A 17,588-nucleotide genomic window follows, 5' to 3' on the forward strand; every position below is an offset into this window, starting at 1 on the left:
GCCATCCAACTTGAGACAGCCCTTGCTCAGACTTACAGTTTATGTAACACTGCAGCCATTTCTGGACCGCATTGGAAATAGCGGATCCACGGCACAACTGGAGGGCACCAGATAAGGTATGTATTATTTTACAATGTTGTATGTCATAGTCCCCGGGAACAGAGGGTCGCTTCAATTATATCCGCGTCCTCAGGATGCAAATTTAATTGAAAGAGCAGTCGGTGTGATGACTTCATTACGCCATCTGGCATCGTTCCACTGGAGCAGGTCTAATTAGAAAAGACCAGGCCTATATCAATGGCAAACGTAAATGGTGATCTCAAGCCGACACTAATATGTCCTAGCTCAGGGATTCCTTTGCATCTAAAGGAGTCCAGCACTAGGTTCATAGTGGCACACGCACCTGAGATGTGCCAAAATTTTGGCGCATCGTGGGTGATCATGTGCCACTTACAAAGCTCAGTAAGCTGTAAACTCAGTAACCATTCACAACTCTCAGCTGTAATTGGTTATTCTAAATCACGTGGTGGCCGGTTACCTAAGTTCATTGGCCTACTTTAAAAAGTAGGCCAATGACCTGGGGATAACCTGGCGCCACGTGATCTAAACTAACCAATGACAGCTTAGAGATGTCACTGCTTAGTTAACTGTCACAGACCCAGGAAGGTAAGTATAATAATTGTTTTGCTTTTTTATTTATTAGTGTTACTAATGGTTTTTTTTTGTGTTTACTTTTTGTGTTTTTACAGGTTCAGTTGTTAGACTACTTTGGATTTGAGGACTACTTCGATGATGGTGTGGAGGTTTTTATTTGAATAAAATATTTTTAATGTGTTGATGCTTCTTTTTAAAATTATTACTACTGCCTTAGTAATGGACGCTGTCTGGTAGACTGCATCCATTACTAATGTGTGGCTTAGTGTTAGCCAGTGAAAAGACTAGCAGTAAGCCCCCATTATTACACTGGTACCCACCGCCACCAGGGGTACTGGGAAGAGACAGGTATGATGCAGTACCCAACCACCTACAGTAATGAATGGGCACAGGGGTGGCCGCAGGCTGGCATTATTAGGCCGGGAAAAACCAAAAACCTATGTTGTATCTGGCTGCTATGTTGCTATGTTGTATCTGGCTGCTTATGAAAAATGGGGGGGACCTCACATCGTTTTTGTTTTTTTTAAAATAAATAATTGAAAAAAACAACATGGGGCCCCCCCTCATTTTTCATAAACAGCGAGATACATCATAGTAGCAGGGTAGCATTACCAGGGTGGGAAGGCCCATGGTTTTGGGGCTTTCCCAGCCTAATAATACCAGCTTGCGACAGCTCCATTACTAAGGCGATAGTAATAAAATGAAAAAGAAACAGACACACAGAAAAAAATATTTGACTGAAATAAAAAACCTACACAACCCTTGTTAACAATTTTATTGAAAATAATAAACACCGTAATCAAATTAGACCTCGAATCTGTAAAAATACAATCCAACACAAAAACAAGACACTAGTAACACATAAAAAAGCAAAACAATTATTAGTTACCTTTCCTGGGTCCAGCACTGGAGCTGCAATGTCAGCGAGCTACGCTGTTTGCATAACTTCGGGAGTTATTAGGGGCATCAGCACTAAAAGTGCCTAGGGCAGCACCAACTCTAAATATGGCCCTGACATTCAGGCCACGCAGACTGCTCACAGTAGCATGAGCAACATGTGGCCTGGCATTGTCCTGTTGAAAACTGCTTCTGGGACACTTTGGAGAAATGGCCGTACCACTGGTTCCACGACCAAATCAATGTAACGCTGAGCTGTTAAAGTACTTGAAATGAAGATTAGAGGGGTACGACTGACGTACATTATTCCAACCCACACCATAATCCCGGGAGTAGGATCGGTGTGACGTTCCCTTGTGATGGTCTCTTCATGGCTTTTCCTCCATTGTCTCCAGACCAATCTTCAGCTATCATTACATCCGAGACTAAAGCGTGACTCATCGCTGAAGAGAATAGACCTCTATTCCAGCCTCCATTGCCGTCTTTCTGTGCACCATTATAGCCTTTAGAGCAGTGGCGTGTGGTTAATGGAACAACTGTAGCTGGACATCTGGCTCGTAGCCCAATGTCGTGTAAACACCTTCCGATGGTTTGTGTCAACACTGGTTGCCGCCCTAGGCTTGTGATGTAATGTCCAATTTCACGTGCAGTACAGAATGGATCACTGCGCGCCATTCTTCCAATCAGACGATCTGTCCGTGCAGAGGTAGGTGGCCTCCGCGCATCTCTTGCTGTCATTCCCGTTTGTTGTTGTTCTCCAAACCTCCGAGACACACAACGTTGAACAGTATTGACATCTCGGCCTAGGCGCAGAGTGATCTGCCGGAGTGATAAAGCAAGGTCTGTCAGTCAAGGATTCTTCCCCTCTCAGTTTGCAACAAGTGTCGATAACTGGCACAGCAACAAAAAGTAGGCATTGCACATTTATCCCACACACCTTGAACCGATTTTTGAGGTCCCATGTGGCTAAGAAACGTAGCTTTCAATCTGGCTTTTATGCCCATTCCACATGCCACAGATGGAAATAGGTGCTTGAAAATGTCATAATTTACAGATCTTAGCGACACCTGCTACTTCCTCGATTTGCATAACCCTACGACTTGCCCTTCTTGGTGTTGCAATTTCAATGTTGAGGAGTCTATATATACAGTGCATTCGGAAATTCTTCAGACCCTTTCACTTTTTTTACATTTTGTTATGTGCTAAATTTAAAAAAAAAAAATTCAAGTTTTTCCCCATCGTTCTGCAGTCCCCATGATGACACAGTGAAAACAGAATTTTAGACATTTTTGCAAATTTGCTAAAAATTAAAAACTCAAATTTCGCATGGACATAAGTATTCAGACCCTTTGCTATGACACTTGAAATTTAGCTCTGGGGGCCTCCCAGTTCTCTAGATCATCTTTGTTTCTACACCTTGATTGGAGTCCACCTATGGTAAAGTCATTTGATTGGACATAATTTGGATAGACACACCCCTGTCTATATAAGCTCTCACAGCTGAAAATGCATATCAGAGCAAAGACCAAGCCATGAGAAGGAAATAACTGCCTGTAGAGCTCAGGGACAGGATTGTGTGGAGGCACAGATCTGGAGAGCGATACAAAAATGTTTCTGCTGCACTGAAAGTTCCCAAAGGCACAGTGGCTTCCATAATTCTTAAATGGAAGAAGTTTGGAACAACTACTGCTCTTTCTAGAGCTGGTCGCCCCACCAAACTTAGTAATCGGGGGAAAAGGGCCTTGGTAACAGAGGTGACCAAGAACACAATAGTCACTCTGGCTAACCTCCAAAGATCCTGTGTGCAGATGGGAGAAACTTCCAGAAGGTCAACCATCACTCCAGCAATTTGGGCTTTATGGCAGAGTGCCCTGAAAGATTCCTCTCCTCAGTAAAACACACATGAAAGCCCATCTGGAGTTTGCAAAAAAGCACCTAAAGGACTCTCAGACTGTGTCAAAAAATATTCTATAGTCTGATGAAACCAAGATTGAACTTTTTGGCCTCAATTCTAAGCATCATGTCTGGAGGATGCCAGGCATTGCTCATCACCTTCTTAATGAAATCCTGATCCAGAGTGCTCTGGGCCTCAGACTGGGCCAAAGGCTCACCTTCCAACAAGACAATGACCCTAAGCACACAGCCAAGACAACACAGCAGTGGCTTAGGGACAATTCTGTGAATGTCCTTGAGCGGCCTAGCCAGAGCCCTGACTTGAACCAAATCAAACATCTCTGTAGAGACCTGAAAATGGTTGTCCACCGATGGTCCCCTTCCAACCCGACAAAGCTTGAGAGGATTTGCAGAGAAGAATTGCAGAAAATCCCCAAATCCAGGTGTGCAAACCTTGTGGCATCATACCCAAGAAGACTGGAGGCTGTTATCGCTGCTAAAGGTGCTTCAACTATGTACTGAGTAAATGGTCTGAATACTTTATGTCAATACAATATTTTAGCTTTTCCTTTTCAATAAATTAGCAAAGATTACTAACATTCTGTTTTCACTTTGTCATTATGGGGTAATGAGTGCAGAATGATGGGGAAAAACGTGACTGTTTATTTATTTTAGCACAAGGCCTCAATATAACAAAATGTGAAAAATTGTAAAGGGCCTTAAGACTTTCCAAATGCATTGTATATATACAGTATACTGAGCTTGTTTTTGGTGTTGTGTTTATGTACTGAGCTTTGTTCTGGTACTGTATTTATGTACTGAGCTTTGTTCTGGTGCTGTATTTTTGTAATGAGCATTGTTCTGGCGCTGTATTTATGTACTGAGCTTGGTTCTGGTGCTGTATTTATTTACAGAGCTTAGTTCGGGTGCTGTATGTATGTAATGAGCTTTGTTCTGGTGCTGTACTTATGTACCGAGCTTCGTTCTGATGCTGTATATATGTACTGAGCTTGGTTCTGGTGTATTTATGTACTGAGCTTTGTTCTGGTGCTGTTTTTATGTACTGAGCTTTGTTCTGGGGCTGTATATATGTTCAGAGCTTTGTTCTGGTGCTGTATATATGTACTGAGGTTGGTTCTAGTGCTGTATATATGTACTGAGCTTTGTTCTGGTGCTGTATTTATTTACTGAGCTTTGTTCTGTGTTGTATTTATGTAATGAATCAGGTTCTGGTGCTGTATTTATGTAGGATATATTTATAAGGATGAAAATTGTGGGGCAGCTGGAATTGTGGTAATTCTTTGTATATTCAAAAGGAATCTATCAGGTCGTTTCAGCTTTCTAAACTGCCACCGTGCCATAATACATGACCTATCAATGTTTCCAAACGTGCCTCTGTATGTTTTGTCAGATGCAGCAAATTCTATCAAATCAACTTTTAAAATGGTGCACACTGTATGCCCTTTGAAGAGTCATGGGAACAGTGCCCCTATTCTGAAAAGACAAGCAGTTTGGTCTCCAAAACCCACCTTTCCATGCTCGATTAACATCTTTCTGGCCATTCTCCAACGCTACTAGCCTCCTCCAACTAAAAAAATGTAGCTGTTGCCTTGTATTCCCTAGGCATGGACTTTGCAGAGAGGTGTACTTTGCCTGGCTTCATAGCTTCACCGCGTATGCTTGTGGAGTACACTTCACCATACTATTCATGCCTTGGGGAGTACAAGGCAATGGCACATTCGCAAGAGTTGGAAAAGGATAGAATTGACATAGTACAGCCAGGGGGATGTCAATCAAGGTCTGAAGAGGGTGCCATTTCAATTCTTGCATTAGGCAGCAGAAAAGCTATATTTGGCATAACATATGCCATAACATTTTAAGCATACATTTGACTGATCTCAATACCTTTTTTGAGGGTACTGAAAAATGTATCCTACTATGATTTTCGTAAAAACAAAAAAATGCATATTAAAGTTTTTTTTGTTTTTTTTTACATTTTTATCCAAACCCATACATACAAATTTACAGAAGTTTAGACAATTGGATCTGTTGGAAGAAAAAAAAAAAAGCCCAAAAAGTATTTTAACTTTAAAAAAGATTTAAAAAAATAACTGATCTGTCAAATGGACACCAACTGTATGCAAGTGTATACTGACACTACACTTTTTTTATGGATACGTTTTACAGATAAATCAAAATAGGTATAAAGCTGATATATAATTGCCTTTTGTTTTGCAAAATTGACTATAAATCATAGGCTACAATTTTAACATTAAAGCCCATTTCTGCCCACATTTTAAAAGTACTATGTGCTCATGATTCTCTTCTGTGTATTAAGTATTTCACTTGTTACAGCAGAAAGATTGATCTCCAGAATTGGTCTTCCCTGTGTATCTGAGAAGTGGAAGTTACACCTACCTTCCTGCTCTCTTTCCTTCTCCTCCTCGCCACTTTACATGTCTTCCAATATTGTATGTGTTACTTCCACAGTAATCTCTCCGTGTATTCTGAGCCTACAGAGTAAGACCCCAAGCACATGACCGCCCGTGGACTTCTGCGGACAGTAATCTGCATTTGCGTGCTCCCATTATAAAGTATGTCCTATTTTTTACGGAAAGGTTTCTACGGCACGGACACCTTCCCATAAATATACGGGAAGGTGTACGTCGGCCTTAGAAATGAATGGGTCCGTAATTGCAGACAAAATCTACGGTCGTGTGCATGGGGCCTGAGGACACTTATACACTGAAATAGGCATAGCCACATAACATGAACCCTAGCAGAAAAAAAAAAATGTTTACTTTTCTTCTCAGTCTTTTCATTCATTCATTTCAATGTGCGGCACAGCTTTGAAGAAAAGAGTTGCAAAACACCACATTTTTTAAAATGCATATGTGAACTAATAGCAGGATTGAATAGTAGTACATTTTCACTATAATTAGATTTTTATGAATAATGGTGTCTAAATTCATATCACAATATATATTCTACTCTATAATAAACGCTGTTCTTATTTATCACTCTGAAGATGCTAAGTTTCCATTACTGCCTTAAATCGTCATTACCAATTCTCAAGAGAACTGCAGATATTTGCTTTTTTTCTAGTCTACCAAGACAGAGACAGAAAATGAAGAGAAAACTCCTGAGCAGCCAGAGGGACCGTGTATCTCAACATGTACACAAGTAATTTTTATTTACCACTTACATACAATTCCTGCGTTTTCACATTGTTTTCTATATATATACATATATATATATATATATATATATATATATATATATATATATATATATATATATATATATATGTATGTTTAGTTATATTTAAGCTGACCATAAACATTAGACAACCCTATACTGCAATAACACCTTTAATATGTGTGGCTTAGGCTATGTTCACATCTGAGTTGTGCCATTCCGTTGTTCAGATCTGTCAGAGGAGCAGAACAAGAGAATAAAGGAACCAACTGTTCCATTGTATAACAGACACCGTCGGTTGCCGACGGAACCGATTGACTTTAATAGGTTTTATCGGCTTTCCGTCGAAGTGTTCGTGATTTTACCGGAGGCAATAGCAGATCCGGTAATCCCTCCAACGCAGATATGAACGAAGCCTCAGCTGAATGGACATTTTACATTATTTTCCTAGATGCTAAATTCTCAAATTTGTCATATCAACTAAAATGTTGCACGAATATTGCAAAATAAATAATTTAATCTGCTATATTTGTTTTACCGACGTATGCCTGGCATGACCTTTTGCAATGTTTATGGTTATTTGCTGTTATGGACAAAGCAACCCAAAACAGCACAGTTAACATACGAGTGCGTTAAAGGTTTTGTGTCACCACAGATATTTATGGCACCTTTAATAAAATGATCCTTTTTACATAATTCATCCAAAAGTGCTACATATTAAAGAAATATGCATGTCCTTTCTGCGTGTATTTTTAGAGCCATAGGGATCTATAGTGCTGTAAGTTCGGTTCAATTGCGAGATCAGCATGTCTTCTGCATCATGGTCTGCATTGATTGGATCGTATCACAGCGAGGGAGAAGACAACGCCCACTGAGGAGAGCTTAGGTCTCCTCCTCCCTGTACCAATGATAGTAATTAGCATATTGGGCGCCAAAATGGAGCGCCAGCCATAGCGGGACAGTGGAGGGGACAATTAAAAAAAAATAATGTGGGAATTAGGAGACCGCAGGGAATAAAAGTATGTAAATGGTTTACAAAGAAACCCACTGATGACAGGTCCTCTTTAAGTGCTGTCTACAGATGCATTATACATTAAAAAAAGCTTGTAAATTTGATAAATTATAGCAAAGTGTTAACAACATCACAAAGATTTGGTTAGATTGCTGGTGGGGCCTTGAGAATGAAAGTTTAAAAGGAGAATTAAGATATTATGGCTCTATTCACACCATGTTTACATAACATACCTATCGATTCTATTGTGCAGACATGCAGAAAGCTTGCCCTTTTAGCATATATTTCACAGGTTCACATCTAGATTCCAGAAATGTTGTTGAAAAGTTAGCAATTAGCTGGCATCATTTTTTTTTGGGGGGGGGGGGGTATATGTTTTTAAAGTATTATTTAGGTTGTAGTGTCTTGCGTGGAAGAGGCTGATTAGTAGCAAGCTCGTATCTTTGTGTAATTTACAGTAATTAAATACATACATACTTACTTATTTATTTTATTATTTAATTTCAGGGGCAAAAGGGAGAAAAGGTAAGTTCCTCAGATCTTTTGGAATTGTTAAATATAGAGAACTTGGTTTTGTTAATTGTATAAAAAAAAAGGGCATGACTAGACATGGCGGAATTGCTCTGGAATTCCGCTGAGGACAATCCGCTGCGGAAATCCGAAGCATACACGTTTCTCCATTGCTTTCCACAGCTTTTTAGTGAGGTTCGTTTACAAGTTGCGGAAAACTCTGCTGCGGACCATAGGCTGCGGTGCGGAATTTGGTGTCCGCAGCATACACTGGTTGATGCGGACGTGTAGCGGACTTGTTGCGGACTCATTGTGGAATTTCTCCATTGACTTCAATGGAGAGTCACATTTCCGCAATGAAGTCCGCAGATGTTATGTGTGCTGCGTAGCGTATTTGTTTTACGAACATGACATTTCTTCATTCTGGCTGGACCTATGTATTTCTAGGTCTACAGCCAGACTGAAGCCCCATGCACACTAACGTAAAAACGGCCGTAATCACGGGCGTTATTATGGCACGGGCAGGCCCATAGAAGTCAATGTCAATGTGTGCACCCGTAATTACGGGAGCGTTGCTAGGCGACGTCAGTAAATAGTCACTGTCCAGGGTGCTGAAAGAGTTAAACGATCGGCTGTAAGTGTTTCAGCACCCTGGACAGTGACTTCCGATCACAATATACATCAACCTGTAAAAAAAATAGAAGTTCCTACTTACCGAGAACTCCCTGCTTCTTCCTCCAGTCCAGCCTCCCGGAATGACGTTTCAGTCCAAGTGATGGCTGCAGCCAATCACAGGCTACAGCGGTCACATGGACTGCCGCATCATCCAGGGAGGTCGGGCTGGATGTCAAGAGAGGGACGCGTCACCAAGGCAACGGCCGGGTAAGTATGAATTTATTTTACTTTTACTAGGGAAAATGCTGTCCCTTCTCTCTATCCTGCACTGATAGAGAGAAGGGAAGTACTTTCACCTCAATACGCAACTGCTAGTCCGCATCAATTTAATGCCCATTTTAGGCAGAGCCGCAACAGATTATGTGCGGCATTGATGCGGACATTGGCGGAAGAAATGCGCCACGTCTGGTCATGCCCTTAGAGGGAATCCCTCTGTCATGCACTGAGCCTTTCAGGCCCTGCACCAGGCATAGGGGCCCGTTGACACGTGGCTGAATTGCTGTTGAATTCCACTTCGGACAGTCCACAGTGGAATTCTGCAGCAGCCATTTTTTACATTTGTTTCTATACATTTTTAGGAAATTTAGTTCAGACGTTGCAGAAAATAACTGTGCGGAAATCAGGATGCGGTGCAGAAGTTTCCCTCCGCAGCATGCTCATGACGTTGCGGAGAAGAAGCGGAATTTCAATGTAAAAACTGAAATCTGTGGCAAGTCCGTTGTGATATCTGCAACGTCTGAATTACCTGTCAAATATGCAAATGGTGCTGCAGATTCGTTGTGTAATTGCCCCAAATCTGCACCAACATTTGCAGCGGAAAAATTCCACCACGTGTGAATGTGCCCTATCAGTTTTGCCCAGAGTGTTTCTTTAAACAGACTTTAGTGATTTCCTGACATTACATACAATTATAATATCAGTTGTAATAACCTATACGTAGCACAGCACATTATGACAGAATGTATGGAATATACAGCATTCATGTAAAACCCATAGTCTATGTAAGAATACTCTGTATTTAACCCCTTCCCGACATTTGACGTATCCATACGTCTTAGCCGGGTAGGGGAAGTATGGAACGGGCTCACGGTGTGAACCCGCTCCATTCGATGTGGATGTCGGCTGTATGTTACAACCGACGCTTCACAGTAATCGACCGAAAAATAAAAAAGTTATGACTCAGAATTTGGCGACACAAAATAAATTACATTTTTTACACTTAGTTTTTTACTTGTAAAAGTAGTAAAATATAAAAAAACTATATATATTTGGTATTGCCGTAATCATATTGACCCGCAGAATAAGTTAACATGTTGCTATCATTTCACAGTGAATTTTGTAAAAACGAAGCGCAAAAAAACAATGGAGGAATCGCTCTTTTTTTATTTTCTACCTCACAAATAATTTGTTTCCCATTTCCTAGTACATTATATGGCACAATATATGGCGCTACAAAAAACTACAACTCGTCCTGCAAAAATCAAGCCCCCATAGGACTATATCGACGAAACAATAAAAAAGTTATGGCTTTTGGAATGTGGGGAGGAAAAAATGAAAAATTTAAAATCTGAAAAATGGCTGCGGCGGGAAGGGGTATTAAGCCTCTCCCAACATTGGCAGTATATATAAAAACCGGTGAAAGTCATGACATTGTGCAATACATTAGTATTGCAGTATGTTGTGCAAGCGTTCATACGATCGCTGGCTCAAGTCCCCTAGGGCGACTTAAAAATGTATAATACAGATAAATAAAAACTAAAAATTAAAAGTAAATAAAAAAACCTTTTCCCATTTTACTGCAAAATCGATGCAAAAAGCAAAACAAAACATAACTAACCCACACGATGAACATAGTAAAGAAAAATAAAGTAAAACACCAGAATTGCCAGAATAATGAGTTATCAAAAAGTCTTATGCACACCCAAAATGGTACCAATAAAATCTACAGCTTGCCCTGCAAAAAACAAGCCCTCACACAGATAAATTTGAAACCATTTTTAACAATTATTTTTTTTTCTTGTAAAAGCAGTAAAACATAAAAAAAACGGTATAAATTTGGTATCACCAAAATCGTTTTGAGCTGCAGAATAAAGTTAATATGTCCTTTTTACAGCACAGTAAACGCTGTAAAAACTAAACCCAAAACACAATGGAGGAATCACAGTTTTTTTTCCCCATTATATTTCACATACATTTTTTCCAGTTTCCCAGTACATTTTATGGTGCCGTGAAAAATGACAGCTCCTTCAGCAAAAATAAGCCCTGATACGCCTCATTATACAGAAAAATAAAAAAGTTATGACTCAAAACAAATTGTATTTTTAACAATTCATTTTTTCCTTGTAAAAGTAGTAAAACATAAAAAAAAAATATAATTTCGTATCGGCGTAATCGTATAGACCCACAGAATAAAGTTAACTGTAGTTTTTACCGCACCGTAAATGCTGTAAAAACGAAACCCCATAATCTATGTAGAAATCACAGTTTTTTTCCCATTCCCCTTCAAAAATAATTTTTTTTCAAGTTTCCCAGTACATTATATGATACAATAAATGGTGCCCTAAGAAGCTAAGAAAACAAACCATGATAAGGCAATATCGACAGAAAAGTAAAAAAGTTATGGCTTTCAGAAGGTAGGGACAAAAAACAAAAAATGAGAAAACGAAAAATGGTTGCGGCTGGAAGAGGTCAAAGCTTGTAGGTAGTTTGTAAATGTAGATTTCACAATAGATTTATATGCTTATTTTATTAACTTTTTCTCACAGGGTGAAAAGGGACCACAAGGACAGAATGTAAGTTTGTATTTGTAATATTTCTTTAAATAAATAAATAAATAAATATCTGAAAACGACATTCTTTATACAAACATTCCAGATTTCACATCTACATTTTAGTTAGGCCTTTATAAAAAATATAACATATTACAGTTTTATCATAAATATATATAATTTTCTGCCTCAATGTATTTGATGATTGTATTCATGTTTTCTTTATGTCTGAAGACTTTTACAGGTTTAGAGACTAGGGGACTGGACATCTTCAATATGAACTCAAAAGGAGAGAAAGGAGAACGGGTAATATGATATTTAAATAGCAAAATTAGTATGTTTCAAAAATATTGTCATTGTGCTTATTCTACGGTATAATGCCCTATATACAAATTAAAATGTTTTTTCATTAGGGAGGCATGGTGATGTATATATGTTTTTACTTTTCACATTTTCATTTCCATTTAAGTAAATTAGACCATGATGTTGAGGGTTCAAGTAGTTTATGATTTACAATTTTTATAAAATTATTTTTGCCGTTGTGTTACCTATTCAATGCTTTTCAATACAACTGTATGCAAAAAAAAAAAATACATACTGTGTTATTTTTTTTTTAATGGGAACATTTACATATTTCTGAGGCATATGTAAAAAAATATCAGCCTCTGGGACTAGTGGCAGATTACCAGACCATAGGCCCTGGGCTGTTCCCAAAACATGGGCCCCCCTTCTCTACCGCCCTGCCAGGCCCTGTCTATAGTCAATACACCCTTTCTGTGCGAGCATTGGCAAATGAGTGTTACGATTTCCCTTGTCAAAGAGCTGTGTCCCTACTTACTGACAGTCTCTAATAATCACTGACAGTATCATACTGTGTAGGGACACATCCTCCTGACAAGGGGAATGGTAACACCCATTTGTCTATTAGTTCTGGCCTACACGGAGACTTTATGTGGAATACAAGTTATAACAGACATGTTAGGAGAGGTGACTGCTATTCTATAAATCATGACTCACCGGTGACGTATTTTCTGATGGAAGTCGTTCTCTTTCCTTTTCTTCTCCCTCCGGACCAGACCGCCATGACGACTTCTCCTGACCACTGCAGAATTTCCTGCTGAGACATCTTTGGCCTTTGGATCCTTGAACCATCCACAGCCTATATATCCTCAGACCCCCTAAAGTAATACAGACCTCAGACCATACTCCCTAAAGTAATACAGACCCCAGACCAGACCCCCTAAATAAATATGGGCCCAAACCAGACCCCTAAACTAATACAGACCCCAGACCAGACCCCCTAATCTAATACAGGCCCAAGACCAAGCCCCCTTAAACTATTACAGAGCTTAAACCAGACCCCCTAAACTAATACAGACCCCAGATCAGACCCTCTAAACTAATACAGACCCCAGATCAGACTTCCTAAACTATTAGAGACTCCAGACCGGACCCCCTAAATAAATACAGACCCCAGAAAAGACCCCTAAATACAGACCCCAGACCCCTTAAACTAATACAGACCACCAGACCAGACCCCATACACTTATATATCAGCTCTCACTCTTCTGTGGAAACTTACTGCTGTACTCTTTGGCTTCAGGACCTGCACACATGGTCATGTGACCTTATGTGTGTACATCTTTCAACAGTAACAACCCTGCAAACATGGTCATCTGACCTTATGTCTGCCGGTCCTTTTGCAGATCCTACACACAGCAGTTTTGTTGTGGATTCTGCGGCAAAAAACGTGACAAAATTGCAATGTACTTTAGTTCTTTGGGCAGCCAAGGGTCTCTGGAAGCCTTGGGCCCCGGGCAGCTGCCCAAAACGCCCCTATAGTAATCCGCCACTGTCTGGGACTGTTATTGGGCTGCAGAGGGTAGTCATGCTGTAGTTATATACAGGGAATGTAACATTTTCACTGCTCATTCAATGTCAAAAACATTCCAGGTGGGATAGCTTTCAAACAAACTGTTGCCTTAACTTTATTTTGTTTACTTTCCAATAATAATACATTCTTCTAGGGTCTCCCTGGCCAAGATGGTGTTCCCGGCCTTCCAGGACGTCCTGGCAGGACAGGCCCTCCTGGTCCACCTGGTCTGATGGTGAATACATGATAATCCCAATTTATGAATGCAAGTGTGTTTGTGAATGTTTGTTTTTGTGTCAGGGGTTTTTTCCAAGTGTGTTGGTGCCCACCATGGAGACATCAAAATGACCCCCGATTATACGTACTTTGCCATCTTCTTACATAAATTGCATCAAACAATTTCACATGGGGTGGTTTAGTGGTTAGTTATAATATTCCTGTCCTACTCCTGGTGGTCTTGAGTGGTTTAGCGATTAATAAATAATACCAAACTGGTGGTTTAAGGTGAAAAAGGGGTTGATATTGATATGCATCATACATGAATGATTATGGGTTGTTATTATTATGGGTTATTTTCTAATATCCCTATAGGCCTTTGGTGCTTTAGTAGTTACAATTTATTGTAATTATATTACTATAAGATATTATTATATTTTTTAGGATGGTGCAGGGGTTAGTGGTGGTCTCGGGCAGGAAAGTGTATCTATAATAAAATTTGATTTAGTGAATAAGTCCAGAAATATTTTAAGGGCCACTTTTTTTTAATAATAAAGAGTTCCAAATCCCCTGGTTTCTATCACACATCCATAGTGTAACATTATAAAATTGTAGCTTTCTGCAGCTGCTACTAGTGGGAGCTCACTGCACATAAAATTTACAGCTATCATTGAACTCAATAATAAATTCCTAAGCAGTGAATTTCTGCCACCTCTAGTGGTGGCAGAAAGAAGTTCAGCCTTTTGTCTCTGAACAACTCAGAGCGGGGGTGATACCTCCCTTTATCTAGATAATGTTATTAAAGGGGTTGACTCATCAAGGCAATTCCTTCTCCAAGAAAAAAAAGCTGATCACCATTAGGTTGAATCCTGGGACCTTGGGCAATCAAGTTTAGTCTGGCCACACATTTCCCGTAACCGGTGCAAGGAAAATGTAGCATTACCTGGCGCCTATCCAAACAGTATTCAAATATTTAATAAATGGCCAGGTTGAGGCTACTCTGATTAATAGTGAGTGGTTGTGAGCAGGGGACCCTCCATTTATGCAATTATGCATAAAGGGTATACGGACATTGGTTGTATTCATGGGGCAACTCCTTGTAATTTGATGGCATATTGCTAGGCTATGCCATAACATTCTGATTTGTGTAGGTCCGACCTCTGTGATGCCCACCAATCTCAAAGTTAAAAGGACTGAGGTGGGAAAATCCCTTTAAGTTAAAAGGTATTGGCATACATCTGTGTAGAGAAATTGTATACAAAACCATACACTTATTATGAATTAAATGCATTTATATTGCATACAAGCAAAATATTCTAAATTTAACAGTAGCCTAATATTGTGAACATTTGTTTTCTTCTTAGGGTCATAAAGGTTTCCAAGGAGACACTGTAAGTATATAAGTATATTTAAAGGCTCTTTTTTTTTTTTTTTTTTTCCCCCAAAGATGAGCTGCAATACCAGGCACAGCCCGTGTACCATCGTGGCGCTTTTTCTGAGAAAAAAAGGAGACTTTTTTCTTCTTAATCACATACTACCCTTTTTTTTTTTTTTTTTAAACAACTAAAAAAACATGAAATAACCTCTTCCTGACAAATTTTATTTCAGTAACTAGGGTTGACATTGAAATAGATATAAAACACAGAAGACTCAAATACAACAAAGTCAAGCTCATAATGTTATATACTGGAAGCATGTATTCTTACTAACTGAAGAATTGTAAATCATGTTAGGATATTGTGAAAAACATAAAATAAAACATTATGCACATTCCATGAGAATGAAAATGAATCAATCCTGTTCTGTGTACATGGAGAGTGGAGAGAAATGCAAACCCCATGTTTCTATCTCACTGGCTTTTCTATTTCTATCTTCTTCGATTGCTAAACGAAATTGTATGAGAATAGAAAAAAGGATCTGTTTTTTTTTAAAGAAATAAAGCAGACCCTTTTTTCTCAGGTCATATAACCCCTTAACTGTTGTGTGAAGGAATGAAGGAGAGGGGATAATATGACAGACCACTTAAGGAGAGATAGGAAGGCATTACTATATATTCCTTCACCATTTTGTACTACTTTCTGCCAATGTAAATTCATATATTTATGAAACATTATTCAGGTACATATTTTTCTTGAGTTTTTATTTAAAGAGAACCTTTCACCTGCCCATACATGTGCAGCTGAGTGCAACATGTAACGGGTAGGGCTGCACAAACCCTGGGGCATTTTTTTTCTACCCTCCTCCGATACTTAGATATCGGTGCCGTTATATTTGGCGCCCGATATTTAAATAACTGTCAATGGGTCGTGTAATGGCAAGGGGGCATGTAACGTGGCTGTGACACTGTCCAATCAGCTACGGACAGTGTCACAGCAAGAGCTGGAGAGAGGAGAGCGTGTGCGTGCGCACGCTCTCACTCTTCAACTCTCGGCAGACAAGGACAAGACTGATCTCTCGCGAGAGATCACACAGTCTTGCACTTGTCTGCCGAACTGGCAAGGGGGCGTTTAATGGCAAGGGGGCGTGTCACTTCTACGGACAGTGCAAGAGCTGGAGAGAGGAGAGCGCGCATGTTCTTGCACTGTCCGTAGCAGTGACACGCCCCTTGCCTGTTCGGCAGACAAGTACAAGACTGTGTAATCTCTCGCGAGAGACGAGTCTTGTCCTTGTCTGCCGAGAGCTGAAGAGGGAGAGTGTGCGTGCGCACACACTCCCCTCTCTCCAGCTCTTGCTGTGAACTGTCTGTAGCTGATTGGACAGTTTCACAGCCATGTCACGTGCCCCCTTGCCATTACATACCCCATTGACAGTTCAGGGGGTTATTTAAGTATCAGGCGACAAATATAACGGCACCGATATCTAAATAACGAAGGAGGGTAGAAAAAAATGTAACGTGCCCCATGGTTTGTGCAGCCCTACCCAGTACAAGCTGCACATGTATGGGCTGGTGAAAAGTTCTCTTTAACCCCTTCCCGACATTTGACGTATGGGTACGCCATGGAAAGCTAGTGCTTCCCGCATTTTGCCGTATCCATATGCCAACTGCTTGGCACCGGTTCAGAAGCTGAGCCGGAGCCATCATCACCGGATGTCAGCGGTATCTTACCGGCTGAAATTAGCTTCGATCCCCGCCATTAGCCCCTTAAATGCAGCGCTCAAACGCGATCGCTGCATTTAAGGTGTTTGCAGCTCATCGGAACCCCAGCAATGAAATTGCCGGGGTTCCGGTGGCTGCAATGGCAAATGGAGGCCTAATACTGGCCTCCCGTTCTGCCTAGCATGGAAGGCTTCCAGCCCCCGCCCAGCAGCAGAGCCTAAACGGCTTCCGTAGCCGCCGGCAAGATGGCGCCGGCTCAGGAGCTGATCCGCTCAGGAGCTGATCCGGCGTCATCAGCGGTGGAAGTCAGCTGTATGTTACAGCTGACAGCCACCTGTAACGGCAGGAACCGGAGCTAGCTCCGATCCCTGCCATTAACCCCTTCAATGCAGGGATCGAAAGCGATCGCTGTATCTTAGCGGTTGCTAGCAGATCACCAGCCCTGACAGGCAATCAGCACTGGCGACTGCTGCTATAGGAATTAAATGTGATCAAAAAATCGCACGTATCCAAAAATGGTACCTATAAAAACTATAGCTCATCTCGCAAAAAACAAGCCCTCATACAGCTCTGTCGACGAAAAAGTTAAAAAGTTATGGTTCTCACAACTTGGCGACAGAAAAAATACATTCTTTTTACAAAAGTAATTTTATTGTGCAAAAAGTTGTAAAAGATAAAAAAGTGCTATAAATTAGGTATCGCCGGAATCGGACTGACCCGCAGAATAAAGTTAACATGTAATTTATAATGCGTAGTGAACGCTGTATAAAAAAAAACGTAAAAAAAATCTGCCAG

At 40.3% G+C, this 17,588-nt stretch overlaps 1 protein-coding gene across 1 annotated transcript in view; it reads left to right on the forward strand.

The window, feature by feature from the left end:
* Positions 1 to 17,588, forward strand: part of LOC142750416 (uncharacterized) — a 372,136-nt gene that overhangs the window by 71,776 nt on the left and 282,772 nt on the right. The window contains exons 25-28 of the mRNA XM_075859419.1: positions 11,605 to 11,631; positions 11,842 to 11,913; positions 13,635 to 13,715; positions 15,061 to 15,087. Coding sequence (XP_075715534.1) covers positions 11,605 to 11,631; positions 11,842 to 11,913; positions 13,635 to 13,715; positions 15,061 to 15,087 — 207 coding nt within the window. The remainder of the gene's footprint in view (positions 1 to 11,604; positions 11,632 to 11,841; positions 11,914 to 13,634; positions 13,716 to 15,060; positions 15,088 to 17,588) is intronic.

The sequence above is a fragment of the Rhinoderma darwinii genome, chromosome 3 (assembly GCF_050947455.1).
Source record: "Rhinoderma darwinii isolate aRhiDar2 chromosome 3, aRhiDar2.hap1, whole genome shotgun sequence".
NCBI classification, from domain to species: Eukaryota; Metazoa; Chordata; class Amphibia; order Anura; family Rhinodermatidae; genus Rhinoderma; species Rhinoderma darwinii.